General features: G+C 39.9%; 2 protein-coding genes across 2 annotated transcripts; both read right to left on the reverse strand.

Annotated features, from left to right (window-relative positions):
• Positions 1-4666: 4666 nt before the first annotated feature.
• On the reverse strand, positions 4667-6246 carry LOC142175706 (uncharacterized). Its single transcript, XM_075242686.1, has 3 exons — positions 5929-6246; positions 4940-5241; positions 4667-4823 (listed from the first exon to the last, which is right to left on the reverse strand). Exons 1-3 carry the CDS (start codon positions 6244-6246, stop codon positions 4667-4669), a joined length of 777 nt encoding a protein of 258 aa, XP_075098787.1.
• A 575-nt stretch (positions 6247-6821) lies between these two features.
• On the reverse strand, positions 6822-9223 carry LOC142175707 (uncharacterized). Its single transcript, XM_075242687.1, has 6 exons — positions 8799-9223; positions 8626-8702; positions 8195-8487; positions 7994-8107; positions 7672-7702; positions 6822-7564 (listed from the first exon to the last, which is right to left on the reverse strand). Exons 1-6 carry the CDS (start codon positions 9221-9223, stop codon positions 6822-6824), a joined length of 1683 nt encoding a protein of 560 aa, XP_075098788.1.
• Between the last annotated feature and the right edge of the window lie 5005 nt (positions 9224-14228).

Below are 14228 nucleotides of genomic sequence, written 5' to 3' on the forward strand. Positions count from 1 at the left end.
TCAGTGGTACACCTTCTGAGGAACCACGGGATTATCTTGACCGCTGCCATGAGGTGCTGCAGAACATGGGTATAGTTGAGACTAATGGGGTTGATTTTGCTGTATTTTAGATGACGGGTTCCGCCAAGAGGTGGTGGAGAGATTATATATTGACCAGAGCAGTTGGATCGCCTGTACTTACCTGGGAGAAGTTCTCTCAGCTATTTCTGGATTAGTTCCTTCTTATCACACTGAGAGAGGATTACTGCAAGCAATTTGAGCATCTACAATAGGGTAGTATGACTGTTACTCAGTATGAGTCCCGTTTTGTAGATTTAGCCCGTCATGCTCTCCGTTTACTACATACTGAGGGAGAGAGAGTGAGGAGGTTTATTGAGGGACTCACTCACCTTATCAGGCTTCAGATGGCCAAGGAGACCGGAAGTGAGATTTCTTTTCAGGCGGCTGCTAATGTCGCGAGGAGGATCGAGATGGTTCTTGCACAGGAGAGAGGGCAGAGGTCTAATAAGAGGCCTCGTCAGTTAGGTTATTTCAGTGGTGCCTCGTTTGGAGGTAGGGGTAATTTTGGTAGGGGTCATCCTCCTAGACTGTTTTATTCAGTACTTCAGGCATCTCACGGTGCTTCAGGGAGTCAAGGTCCTATTATGCCTTACTCTGGTCAGCCAGCATTTAGTGCACATTCAGCTCCTATCAGTGCACCATCACTCCAGAGTCATGACAACAGTTATCCGGCCCGTGCGGGTCAGCTTCAGCTTCAGCAGCCCCGACATCAGGATGGGTGTTATGAGTGTGGGAACATTTGTCACATCAGCATTTATTGCCCTAGGTTATTGAGTAACAGATCTCGGCAGGATTCTCGTGCCATCATACCGGCACTGGTTGCTTCATCGCCTGCTCAGCCAAGTAGAGGTAGGGGTCAGGCAGCTAGAGGTGGAGGTCGGGCCATTAGAGGTGGAGGTCAGACCGTTAGAGGTGGAGGCCAGCCAGTTAGAGGCAGTCCTAGAGACGTAATTCAGAGTGGTGGGGCTCATCCCCGATTTTATGCTTTTCCAGCTAGGCCTGAGGCTGAGTCATCTGATGCTGTGATTACAGGTATTATTCTAGTTTTCCATAGAGATGCTTCAGTTCTATTTGATCCAGGATCTACTTATTCCTATGTGTCCTCCTATTTTTCTTCATATTTGGTTGTGCCTTGTGATTCTCCTAGTACTTCTATGAGTGTATCCACATCGGTGGGAGACTTTGTTGTAGTAGATCATGTCTATCGTTCGTGTGTGGTTACTATTGGTAGTCTTGAGACTAGTGTGGATCTTCTACTTCTTGATATGGTAGATTTTGATGGCATCTTGGGTATGTATTGGTTGTCACCTTATTATGCTATATTGGATTGTCATGCCAAGACAATGACCCTAGCTATGCCGGGGTTACCTTGGTTAGAGTGGAAAGGAACTCCTGGTCATTCTTCCAGCAGGGTTATTTCTTATATTAAAGCTCGGCGTATGGTCGAGAAAGGGTGTCTAGCATATTTGGCTTATATTCGCGATCCCAGTACGAATGTTTCTTCTATGGACTCAGTACCAGTTGTTCGTGACCCTAGCTATGCTGGGGTTACCTTGGTTAGAGTGGAAAGGAACTCCTGGTCATTATGCCAGCAGAGTTATTTCTTATATGAAAGCTCGGCGTATTGTCGAGAAAGGGTATCTAGCCTATTTGGCTTATATTCGCAATCGCGGTCCCGATGTTTCTTCTATGGACTCAGTACCAGTTGTTCGTGAATTTCCAGAAGTATTTCCTGCAGATTTGCCGGGAATGCCACCCGACAGATATATTGACTTTTGTATTGATTTAGCTCCGGGAACTCAGCCCATTTCTATTCCACCATACCGTATGGCCCCGCCAGAGTTGAAAGAATTGAAGTAGCAGTTACAAGACTTGCTTGATCAGGGATTCATTAGACCCAGTGTCTCGCCCTGGGGTACACCAGTATTATTTGTAAAGAATAAAGATGGTTCAATGCGAATGTGTATAGATTATCGGCAGTTGAATAAGGTCACTATCAAAAACAAATATCTGTTGACAAGAATTGATGTAATTTGATCAGCTTCAGGGTGCCAAGGTATTTTCGAAGATTGATTTGATGTCCGGTTACCATCAGTTAAAGATTAGGGTATCTGATGTCCCTAAGACAGCTTTTCGGACTCGGTATGGGCATTACGAATTCCTAGTGATGTCATTTGGGCTGACAAATGCCCCAGCAGAATTTATGGATTTGATGAATCGGGTGTTCAAGCCCTATTTGGATTCTTTTGTGGTTGTATTCATTGATGATATCGTGATTTACTCCAGCAGTCGAGAGGAGCATGAGTAGCATCTTCCGAGTGTGCTTTAGACTTTGAAAAATAATCAGTTATACGCCAAATTTTCAAAATGAGAATTTTGGTTAGACTTAGTTGCCTTTTTGGGGCATGTTGTATCCGTAGAAGGTATAAAGGTAGATACTAAGAAGATTGAGGTTATTCAGAATTGGCCTAGACCTACTTCAGTTACAGAGATCCAGAGTTTCCTAGGTTTGGCAGGTTATTATCGTCAGTTCGTGGAAAGGTTTTCATCTATAACAAGCCCATTGACTAGACTGACCTAGAAAGGTGTCCCATTCAGACGGTCAGACGAGTGTAAGTTGAGCTTTGAGAAGCTCAAGACTTTTTTGACTACGACACCAGTGTTAGTATTATCCACAGGTTCAAGATCTTATATGGTATATTGTGATGCATCTCACAATGGGCTTGGTGCAGTGTTAATGCAAGATGGCAGGGTGATTGCATATGCGTCGCGGCAGTTGAAAGTTCACGAGAAGAATTATCATGTTCATGACTTAGAATTGGCAGCCATTGTTCACGCACTAAAGATTTGGAGGCATTACCTCTACGGTGTCTCGTGTGAGGTATTTATTGATCATCGTAGCCTTCAATATCTGTTCAAACAAAAAGATCTAAATTTGAGGCAGAGAAGATGGTTGGAGTTGTTGAAAGATTATGATATCACCATTTTGTATCACCCCGGAAAGGCTAATGTGGTGGCCGATGCTTTGAGTAGAAAGGCTAAGAGTATGGGAAGCCTTGCTTATATTCCGGTTGTTGAGAGACTGTTAGCTGTGGATGTCCAGACTTTGGCTAATCAGTTCGTGAGGTTAGATGTTTCAGCACCTAGTCGGGTTCTAGCTTGCACAGTCTCTCGGTCTTCCTTATATGAGCGCATCAAAGAGAGACAGTATGATGATCCTCATTTACTTGTCCTTAAGGACACGGTGCGGCATGGTGATGCCAAACAGGTTGTTATGGGGGAAGACGGAGTTCTGCGAATGCAAGGTCGTATTTGTGTGCCTAATGTGGATGGACTTCGTGAATTAATTCTTGAAGAGGCACACAGTTTCAGGTATTCTATTCATCCAGGTATCGCCAAAAGCTATTTATATAAAGGGTGACAAAAACCGACCGACTTCAGTAGGTAATATTATTAAATTTATATTTTAATTATTTTAAAATTATTTTTCCGACCGAAGTCGGTCAGAAATATTTAATTATAATTTATTCTGGTTGGTTAATTAAATATATGTAATTTTTGTTATATTAAAAACAAATTGCCTGGGGCGGGAAATAATAATTTCAAAATATATTAAAATTTGGAAATATTTTAATAAAATATTATTTGTGTACATTATATACAACTATGACTAGGTGTTGGTCAAATATTGACCAATTTTCGACCGAAATCGGTCGGAATTTTTATTTTTTTGCTGTGTGATCACTATTTCCGTTGTCAGAAATATTTTTGTTGACTTTTGCGACCAATTTAGCAATTTTTAACCGATTTCGGTCGGTATGCCTTGGACGAAATATGCCAGTTTTCTAGTAGTGATTACCTGAATCCAGGCATAAAACATCAACAATTATTATAACACTCACTGGCTCGAGTAATCCGAATTCGCGTCTGCGTAGGCCTCATCAAAGGGGGAAACGCTCCCATGGAATTTCTTTAATACCCGTGTTAGAACCCGAGACCTTGGACTAAGGGTGAAGGTATCTCATCCATCACTATTCTGCCACATCCCCTAGTAATGTTAACAACTACCAGTGTATATGTTGCTTCCCCTTAGGAAAAAAATTAAATAATTGTTTTAAAAAAAAAATATACTAGTGCACCGGGCTGCCCTTAGGAACTAAATAAAAATTAAACAAATATGGTATTTCTTACATCATACGCTTAGTATTTACATAGTAATATTTCTACATTTTCGATTTTTAAACTTAAGTAGAACCCTTTTATTGTTGAATTTATTTTTCACCAGTTGACACATCTAGAAGGAAGACCTAGTCTTTTGCTTTGCTAAGATCACCCTAAATTATTGTAAGAATATTGAAAAAGAAAAGACAGTGATGGAAAGAAGTTTTTGCTTTTTTCATTCCCTGCCTTTACATGTATTTACACAGTATATAAAAGAATAGAAAACGGTTACTTTATTCAATAAATGTACTATCCTTATTTGTGGGTCACGTGCTCACATGCACTAAAGTGAACAGTGGATAATGTGGACAAAATGGACAGATGCTTTGTATTAAAAGGAGATAAAGAGCTTTGGTCAATATGACCAAGCTTTACTTCGTGCAGACTAAATCTCCAATTTCTCTTTCCTTGTCTCTTCTTCTTCACCTCTAACTTTTTCGGTCATGGTGTCTTGTATCAAACAACCAGCTCCAACACCCCCCTCAAGTTGGAGGAGGGTGTAACCACACCCAACTTGCCAATAATGGAGTTGTGTGTTGGTCCTGCTAAGGGTTTAGTAAAAATGTCAGCCACCTGAGAACGTGAAGGAATGTAAGAAAGAGAGATGATTCCGGCCAAAAATTGTTGTCGGACAAAGTAACAATCTAACTCTACATACTTGGTACGCTCATGAAAATCTGGGTTTTTTGCGATGTGAATGGTGGTCTGACTGTCGGAAAAGAGATCTATTGGCAATGGAGGAAAAATCGAAAGATCAATCAATAGACGCACTAACCAGGTAACCTCTGCTGTGACTCTCCGCATAGATCTATACTCTACTTCAGCAGAGGATAATGACACTGAGGTTTGTTTCTTTGATTTCCAGGAGATGGGAGAACCCCCAAAGCTAATGAATAGCCCGCTATTGGACTTGCGATATTGAGGACAAGATCCCCAATCGGAATCACAGAAAGCAAGGAGCTGATAATTAGGCTTTGAATTCAGAAAAAGCCCTAATACTGGGTCCTTGAGGAGATACCTTAGGCAATGAAATGCAGCATCTAAATGGGGTTGACGAGGCCTTTGCATGAATTGGCTAAGATGTTGCACCGCAAAGGACAAGTCCGGCCTGGTGTGTGTTAGAAAATTCAACTTTCCTAACAACCGACGATCATAAGTGGAATCTTAGAGCAAAGTCCCTGCCTCTGCTCACAATTTCTTAGTAGGATTCAAGGGAGAAGAAACCGGGTGCATGCTCATGCAATCAAATTCAGACAAGAGATCTAAGGTAAAGCACCTTTGAGTCAAAATTATTCCATGTGCTTCCCTTATAATCTCAAATCCCAAAAAATAATGTGCATCTCCTAGGTCATTTATTTTAGATTCAGAGTGAAGGAAAAATTTGAGGTCTGCCTGTTCAGTAGAGTCATCCCCTGTGATCAGAATATCATCAACGTAAACTGCACCGATGGTAATCCTTCCTGATAATTGTTTTAAAAACAAGGAATAATCATTTAAAGAATGTGAATATCCTTTAAAATTTAGGGCTGCAGTGAGCCTTGCATACTACTGCCTTGAGGCTTGCCGCAGTCCATATAGTGATTTTTTCAAAAGATAGATATGATTGGGTGAAGGTGGTGCTGTCCCTGCTGGAAAATTCATAAATACTTCTTCCTGTAAATCCCCATGCAGGAAGGCATTATTTACATCTAGTTGTGACACCTTCCATCCCCTTTTCACTGCAATAACAAGTAAGCACCTAATTTTTGTCATTTTTATAACTGGGGAGAAAGTCTGAGTAAAGTCTATCCCTTCTCTTTGAGTGTCTCCCCTAATAACCAAACGAGCTTTGAATCTTTCTAAATATCTATCAGACTTGTATTTCACTTTGTAGACCCATTTGCAAGGAAGAGCTTTCTTTCCACTAGGTAAAGGTACAACATCCCAGGTTTTGTTAAGTTCTAGAGCTTCTAATTCTTTTTCCATTGCTTCCTACCACCCTGAGTGTAAAGCTGCCTGTGAGTAAGAAGTAGGTTCAACAAGGTAGGAAGTGAAATTAAGTATAGACTAATTGATAGGAGAAAGAGCTCTGAAGGGTAGAAAGACTGAGTTGCACACATATTCCTGGAGATATGAGGGTGGATTATGTGTTCTAGTGGATTTCCTGACTTCAGGAAGGGATATAGGTAAGGGTGAATGAGGAAATGATCTAGGTTGGGAAATAGAACTTGTACCTGAGATTGAAGGAAGGGTGCTAGAGTTGCTTAGGTTTGAAAAAGTAGACAGTGAAGGTAAGGATGAGCTAGGAATAATGGGCTCATCCTTTATGTGTTCTGATGATGAGTCTACACTATGTTCTAGGGGTGATGTAACAGGAAAAAAGGAATCTGTAGGTGTAGTAGTAGAGGCAAAAGGGTACTGATTTTCATAGAAGTATACATCTCTAGATACACTCACTCTTCTTGTATCCAACTCTAGAACTTTATAACCTTTCTGCCCCAAGGGATAACCTAAGAACACACAGGGCTTTGCCCTTGGGTCAAACTTATCTCTTCCGCTAGTCAAGTAGATACAAAGCAAAGATAACCAAAACACTTCAATAGTTCATAAGAGGGTTTTTGTTTGAATAGAAAAAAATAAGGTGTCTTTCCTTTAAGCACTCTAGAAGGTAATCTATTGATAAAATATGTTGCAGTTAGTACACATTCTCCCCAATAAGGAAGAGGAAGCTTAGATTGAAACAACAAAGCCCTTGCAATTTCTAGAAGATGTCTGTGCTTCCTCTCAACCACTCCATTCTGTTGAGGGGTCGCCACACATGATGTTTGATGTAGCACTCCTTGAAAGGCTAAAAATGCTGCCTCCTGAGAACCTTTCCCAAGTTCAAAAGCATTATCTGTTCTTATCTTTTGTACCTTTACACCAAACTGTCTTTCCACCATTGTGAGGAAATTTTTAAGGAGTCCAAAAGTATTGCTATTGGTGCTCATAAGGAAAGTCCATATTTCCCTACTATAATCATCTACAACTGTCAAAAAATACTTAAAACCATTATAGGTTGATTCCTTGTAAGGCCCCCAAACATCTACATGGATTAACTCAAATGCCCTTGTTAATTTAATTTGACTTAAAGGAAAAGGAATTCTGGTTTGCCTAGCTTTAGGACAAATTTGACAGAAACAATCAGAGTTAGAAGGTAAAGAAATAAAACTGAGATGTTTCATTGATAAAAAGGGCAAATGTCCTAACCTAATGTGCCAAAGGTTTACATCTGAAACTGAGCTTGAAGAAAAAGAAAATGAGACTGACAATTGACTAAAGACATTTTGATTTAAAACTGAAAGTGGTACCACACTTGTGCTATTCCTAACTCCACTTGGTTCCAAAAGGTAGAGCCCATCCTTGCCTTACCAAAACCTTGTGCCCTCTTCACTAAAGGCCTCTGCAACATACAGTTACTAGAGGTAAAAAAAGAGAATAGAATGAAATTATAAACAAAACCTATTAATAGATAATAGATTGTATCTAAAACTAGGTACATATAATACATTTTCTAAAATGATATCAGGAAGAATAGATATTCTTCCTATGTGAGTGACATTGACTTTGAAAAAATTAGGCAGATTTATGTTTAATGGAACTGGGAGAGGTGTCAAGGAAATAAAGGTATTTGATCAAAACACATGTGTTCAGATGCTCCAGAATCAATAATCCATGAACTAGAATTAAAAACTGAAAGACAAGTTCCAGAATATCTAGCAATAGTACCAGCCACATCATTTGCATTGATATCTGTTCCAGAATTTCCTGAATCTGCACCTTTAACCTGCTTGATTAGTTGTACCAGCTGTGAAAATTGATCATGTGAGAGGTTTTGATTGAGTACTTCATTTTGATTGCTGATGTTCTAATCTGATTCCTCAATTTGAAATACTCCATTGCTTCTGGTGCGAACTTGATTTCCCTTTGTGAATTCAAAGTCTTCTGGGAAACCTATAATTCTATAGCAATCACTGACAGTGTGACCTACTTTCTTGCAATGACTGCATGTTTCATTAGGGTTAAACTTAGTTTTCTTTCCCTTGAAAGTTGTGTTCCTTTGAGTAGAGTTAGTCACTTTTTGGATGTTGTTCCCAAACTTTTGATGTTGTATTGGGTTCCTTTGCATCTGCCTTGCACTCCTTTGTTCAAAGTTATTTTGATTCGTTACCATGAAAGATAAAGAATCTGGAGAAATGAGTGGGTTAGAAAAAACTTAATTCTGGCTTTCATCTTGCAATACTAGGGAATATGCATGGTTTATGTTTGGTAGTGGGTTCATCATTAGGATGGTTCCCCTTGCTTAGCCATAACTATTATTTAAACCCATAAGAAACTGAATAAGCCTTTCATCATTTAGTGACTTTTCTAATTTTTGCTTCCCTTCACAGACACACAAACAACTGCACTTCACATCACAATTAAGTGAATCCAATTCATCCCATAAACGTTTGAGTTTTGTAAAGTAGCTTGCCATGTCACTAGTTTCCTGTACTAACCTTGATAATTCCTTCCTCAGGTGATAGAGCTTAGCTCCATTTGACTGACCAAACCTATGTTCAAGGTTGGTACAGAGATCTTTAGCAGATTTAGAGTAAATGACACTGTCTCCTATGTCTTTGGACAATGAGTTGAGCAACCAGGATGTTACCATGTCATTACACCTGCTCCAAGGCTGATAGTCTCTGGAAGTGAGAGCTGGAGCAGGGCAAGCACCATTGATGAATCCTATTTTGTTTTTAGCAAATAGTGCTATAAGCACAGACCTTCTCCATCCTTGGAATCCTTTTCCATCAAAAGCTGTGTTGACAAGAGACATTCCTGGTGCATCAGAAAAATGAAACAAATATGCATGGTTTGAGTCGATGGTAGGGATTCCTCCAGTGGTGTTCGGAGCCAATGTGTTTGCAGTGTTATCCGACATTGTTTAAAATTAATATGAAGATGAGGAAGATGACTGATGGATCGAGCTTTCACTGCTCTGATACCATGTAAGAATATTGAAAAAGAAAAAACAGTGATGGAAAGAAGTTTCTGCTTTTTTCATTCCCTGCCTTTACATGTATTTATACAGTATATAAAAGAATATAAAAATAGTTACTTTATTCAATAAATGTACTATCCTTATTTATGGGTCACGTGCTCACATACACTAAAGTGAACAATGGATAATGTGGACAAAATAGACAACTGCTTTGTATCAAAAGGAGATAAAGAGCTTTGATCAATATGACCAAGCTTTATTTCGTGTAGACCAAAGCTCCAATTTCTCTTTCCTTGTCTCTTCTTCTTCATCTCCAACTTTTTCGGTCATGGTGGCTTGTATCAAACAACCAGCTCCAACAATTATCCACTTCCACCAAAGTAGGAATAGAAGAGGTTGCGATCTTTTTTCACTACTTGAAACCTTGAGATTTAAGTTGCATAATATTGAAATGTGATCTTTCTTCGGATTCTTCTGTTATTATCAAAGCTGAAAGGTCGGCGAATAAATCTATATGCTCTAACTGCAAACTATCCATTTCGATTAGTTGCACACGTAAGAATTAAGTTTTGAGAGGGAAGAGAACAAAACTTAATTCAAGAGTTTGATTAGCAAGGTTTGGTGATTCTTCTACAGTCTTTAATATCTTCTTTAATTTGCTTTGTTTTGTATTTACATTATTTGATTTATTTCCTTGACAATCGTTCTCTTATTGTTCATATATCCTTTTAAAAAGACTTTTTGCCTTTTTACTTTACTTTTGTATATATCTTATCACATTTTCAACATCACACACACACACACACACACACACACATATATATATATATATATATATATATATATATATATATATATATATATATATATATATATAAATTAAAATTTTAGTTTGCAAGAAACGCAACTTATCGTTATTAGTTTTGTTATTATCGAAGTAGTACTAATTATCAATTATTTAATATTTGACCAATTTTTATTGATTAGTAGGGACTTCAAAAAGAAAGAATGCAGATTTCAAAGAGAAGAAAGGGAAAGAAAAAGCAACATGTCATTTCTATATCTAAAGAAATTGTTATTGAGATATTACGAAGAGTGCCTTGTCTGACTGAAAATTTAAAGAATGTGTTTATCCGAAAAATGGATAGAGTTGAATTTATACGTAGTTCTAAGTATATATGGTACAACTTAATACAAATCGTAGAGATAAATAGAAATACCCAATATGGATCGCAAAGAATGCTAAATAGATAAGGTTGCAAAGAAGATGAAATTTAGGACTAAACAAGTGGAATCAATTTAAGAAGCTTGAAAGAACAACTCTCCACTATGGAGAATATGGTATTTGGATTACAATGTAAGCATAAAACTTGCCCCCTACAGAAATGATAACCATCCATTTTATAGTAGAGGGATCTTACTTTAGATATAATTAAAAATACATAGTGGGAGACCCATAATAAATCAACTTTTTCATAATTCCTGCCCGAGATTCGCTTCTCTAGTGGGATTGCAACGGCTCTTGTCTATGAGCTCGATATTGACTTGAGTTTTCGGTCTTGACTCGAGCTCTCGATCTTGGCTTGAGCTCGATTCTGACTTGGACCCTTAAATTGATTCGGGGTCAATATTGGTCGGTCTCTGGATCATAAGCTCGATAACCTCACTTTGCATCATAGTTCGATTTGGATTCGGGCTCGATAATGATATCGGCCCCTCGAACTCGAAGCTTGTTTGTACCATCTTCGGAACCCGTCTCGAGGTCTCGCTTCGATCGATTATGATTCAAACTCGATCGATCGTACGAAGGCCGAAATCTATTTCGACCGTATACAGATAGTCCCCCGGTTTCTTAGGAAGAATGTGGTGAGAAACGATATGATTTTTTAACGGCTCGATCGGATTACAAGCTGACGTTTATATTGGGCTCGACCATGACGCACGTGATAACTGTCTCGTCAATTTAGTTTTTCAAGGTATTTAATGCGTGTCAGACGGTGGTCTGCCACCGCTGATACTGAACCGCCGTTGCTTGAACCTATAAGTAACCCTTCCTTTTATCATTTATCACTTTTGCAACTTCAATCTTCCAAATTTCCTAATCTCTTTTTCGTATTCTCTGAGTTCATTCGCAAATCAGTGGTTCCTTTTTGCAAATTTCGTCTTCCAAATTACCAAATTTTCGTCACCTTCTTTAAATCCAAAATGGTGAAGACATCCAAAATCATCCCCCAAAAGGAAAAAGCTTCTTCTTCCCAATCTGCTGCCGATAAAACACCAGTGGATCCTCGTCCTGAGGAGTGCATTCCGGTGGCGTATGTTCTTACCTCCGATTTCAAACTCGATAAAGGTTCACCGGTTTCTGGCCGATGTGAGCCCATATCGAGATATATTTGTTCGATAACTCGGGAGCACATCAAGCGGATAAAAAAGGATTGTAACCGGGAGAACAAAGAGGTGGTAGTGCCATCTCCTGAAGAGGACATTACTACTCACGTGAGAGGGTTTTTAAGCGTGTATACTTACTCTTTCACGTTAGGTCCACTCGACCCTATTATCATAGACTTTTGTCGTAAATACCTAATAACCCTAGGCCAGATACATCCTTCCTTTTGGTGAATCGTTATTTTGATCCGATATTTTGTAAGTAAAATCGAGGGGATGCCTTTCACACTCGATCATCTTATCCTATTATATCGTCCTCGTCTTTTTCGAGGAGGGTTTATAAAACTCCAATGTCGAGCCACCAAGGCTCTATTCTTGAGTATAGATAAGGATAATGATCGAGGCTGGATGGGCCGGTTCGTTCGAGTGAGGACTTTGGACCTGATCCTAACCGCAAAGATGCATTTCCCCGAGGAGTAGAACATGAAACGTAAGGGTAATTCTGTTGTTATCTTCTATTATGTTGTTCTTTCATTACCAATATTCCCCTTTTGTGATGCATCGGTTCCCTAGATGCCCGGCGCAGTGCCCGAGCTCAAGAAATGGGTACGTGATCTAGTTTCGACCTCCTCATATGCTGAGCGCTCATGGCGCGACTTGTCAAAGGGCCGATGGGAGGACAAAAATCACAGTGAGCACTTCTCTCGTATCCTTTGGTAATTTGAATAAGATGCCTTTTGCATACTTCAGTAAATATTTTCGCATGCAGGTGTGGGCAAGGATGCGGTTTTGAGGCCCTCGTCTGCCGAGGAAGAGGCTTCGGCCTCTGTCCTAAAGCCGGTGAAAGATAATAAGAGGAAAAGATGCCCTACCCTCGAAGATCAAAAACCGAAGAAGAGGAAGGCTCGTAAGCCGTACAAGAATGCCATTCATTTGACCGTAGAATCAGTTCTGCGTCTGAGGGAAGAAGAAGAAGAAGAAGAAGAATAAGAAGAAGAAAAAGAAGAAGAAGAAGAAGAAGAAGAAGAAGAAAATGATGGGTCTGCTCTCACGGCCCGAACAAAGAAAACCACCGATGTTCCACAGGCAGCTGGATCGATGGTGGTTCATAAGGCTCCGCCTCGAATTGAGGATATATCGGAGAGAGATTCGGGCAGAGTCACCGAGTTCCTGAAACTCGAAGATGTTTCCCATCCAAGCCGACGGATGGGGGATATGTCTGAAGGGGCTCTTCCTGAATCTTTTTGAACCGAAGAGAATGCCCCAGATGACTCATTTGGGGCAGTAGCAATCGAAGGCTTGCCCACCTTCCCTGCTTTTTCCGTAGGGACGATTCGGGAGGCCCAAGCTTTGGGGGCCCTCGAATTAGATAGGCCTCATGATGGAGAGGATCCTTTTCATGACCTGTTCATCGGCGTCGAAGACACTACAAGTACAAGTGACGCATCGGATCTTCTTCACGGAGTGCAGCAGGCTTTGAATCAGGTAGGCCTTAAATCATATGGCGTTACCTTTAAGTTTGCTTTTCTTTTCTGACTTTGTTTCTTCTTTCTTTGGAGGCTTTGGCAGTTCATCGAGAATTATGTTCTTGGTCCCGAATCGAGCGTCAATACAAGGCCGAGCTTCAACGGGTTACGGAGGAGAGGAACTCCTTAAAGCTCATTTTGGACCAAAGGGGAGAGGAAATAAAAGACCTCCAAGCTGAATTGGCCAGGGCTCACCAAGATCAGATCGATTTCTCCGAGCAGGTAATAATGCTTTTAAAAGCATATGGGCTTGATACTGGAACGATGGCTAATCTTTCGGTCTCACAGCTGCAGAAGAAAATCGAGATGATCGGAAAACTCCATGAAGAAGTCGATGTGATAAGAACAGAGTCTTTGAAGTGGAAAGAAGGAATGGACTGCTTTGCTGCAGAGAAAGAAACTGCTCGAGCCCAATTGTCATCGGCCAAAAACCAACTTCAAAAATTGAAGGAGAAAAGCTCTGTCCAAGCAAGAAGGATAGAGGAGCTCGAGGCTCGGTTGGCCTCCGTACTTTCCAAGGCCAAATCTGACACCGAGAAGGCAAAGGCCGATGCGGATTGTGATGACCCAAAAGGTCACCTTATGTTTTAGAACTCGAATCAGCGCTCTTAAGCCTTAAAAATCTCATTTTTACCCTCCTCGATTTGCGTACGCAGTTCGGGCAGGTTTCCTGAAAGCTTTTATGTTAAAAACTAATAAAAATAAGATTTTTGCCTTAAAAGTTAATTTTAGTTGACTTCGGTCAATATTTTTAGTAAACGGGTCCGGATCCATACTTTGACGGTCCTGGTGGATCCGTATCGAATTATGGGACCTGGTCGTATGCCCGGAATCGAATTTGGAGGTCCTTAGCTTGAGTTATGTTTTTTTATGAAAATTAAAAGTTTGAAAATTATTTGTTTTTAAGAATTGAATGATATTTGGCATTGTTAGTATTGGGTCCGTATTTTGGTCCTAGAGCCCGGTACAGATTCATTACGATATTTAAGACATGTCTGTGAAATTTGGTGAGAAACGGAGTTGATTTGACGTGA

This window comes from Nicotiana tabacum, chromosome 22 (genome assembly GCF_000715075.1).
Source record: "Nicotiana tabacum cultivar K326 chromosome 22, ASM71507v2, whole genome shotgun sequence".
Lineage (NCBI taxonomy): Eukaryota > Viridiplantae > Streptophyta > Magnoliopsida > Solanales > Solanaceae > Nicotiana > Nicotiana tabacum.

Excerpts from the sequence above, each read along its gene's own strand:
- LOC142175707 (XM_075242687.1), bottom strand. The coding sequence starts at position 9,223 with ATGTCGGATAACACTGCAAACACATTGGCTCCGAACACCACTGGAGGA. Across the intron at positions 8,703-8,798 it reads CTGAGGAAGGAATTATCAAG|TTGTTTGTGTGTCTGTGAAG; the intron begins GTTAGTACAGGA and ends TGTGAAGTGCAG. Across the intron at positions 8,488-8,625 it reads GCTTATTCAGTTTCTTATGG|ATTCTTTATCTTTCATGGTA; the intron begins GTTTAAATAATA and ends TCATTTCTCCAG.
- LOC142175706 (XM_075242686.1), bottom strand. The coding sequence starts at position 6,246 with ATGGAAAAAGAATTAGAAGCTCTAGAACTTAACAAAACCTGGGATGTT. Across the intron at positions 5,242-5,928 it reads ATGGGGATTTACAGGAAGAA|CTCCTTGCTTTCTGTGATTC; the intron begins GTATTTATGAAT and ends CCTAATTATCAG. Across the intron at positions 4,824-4,939 it reads GATTTTCATGAGCGTACCAA|GACCAACACACAACTCCATT; the intron begins GTATGTAGAGTT and ends AACCCTTAGCAG.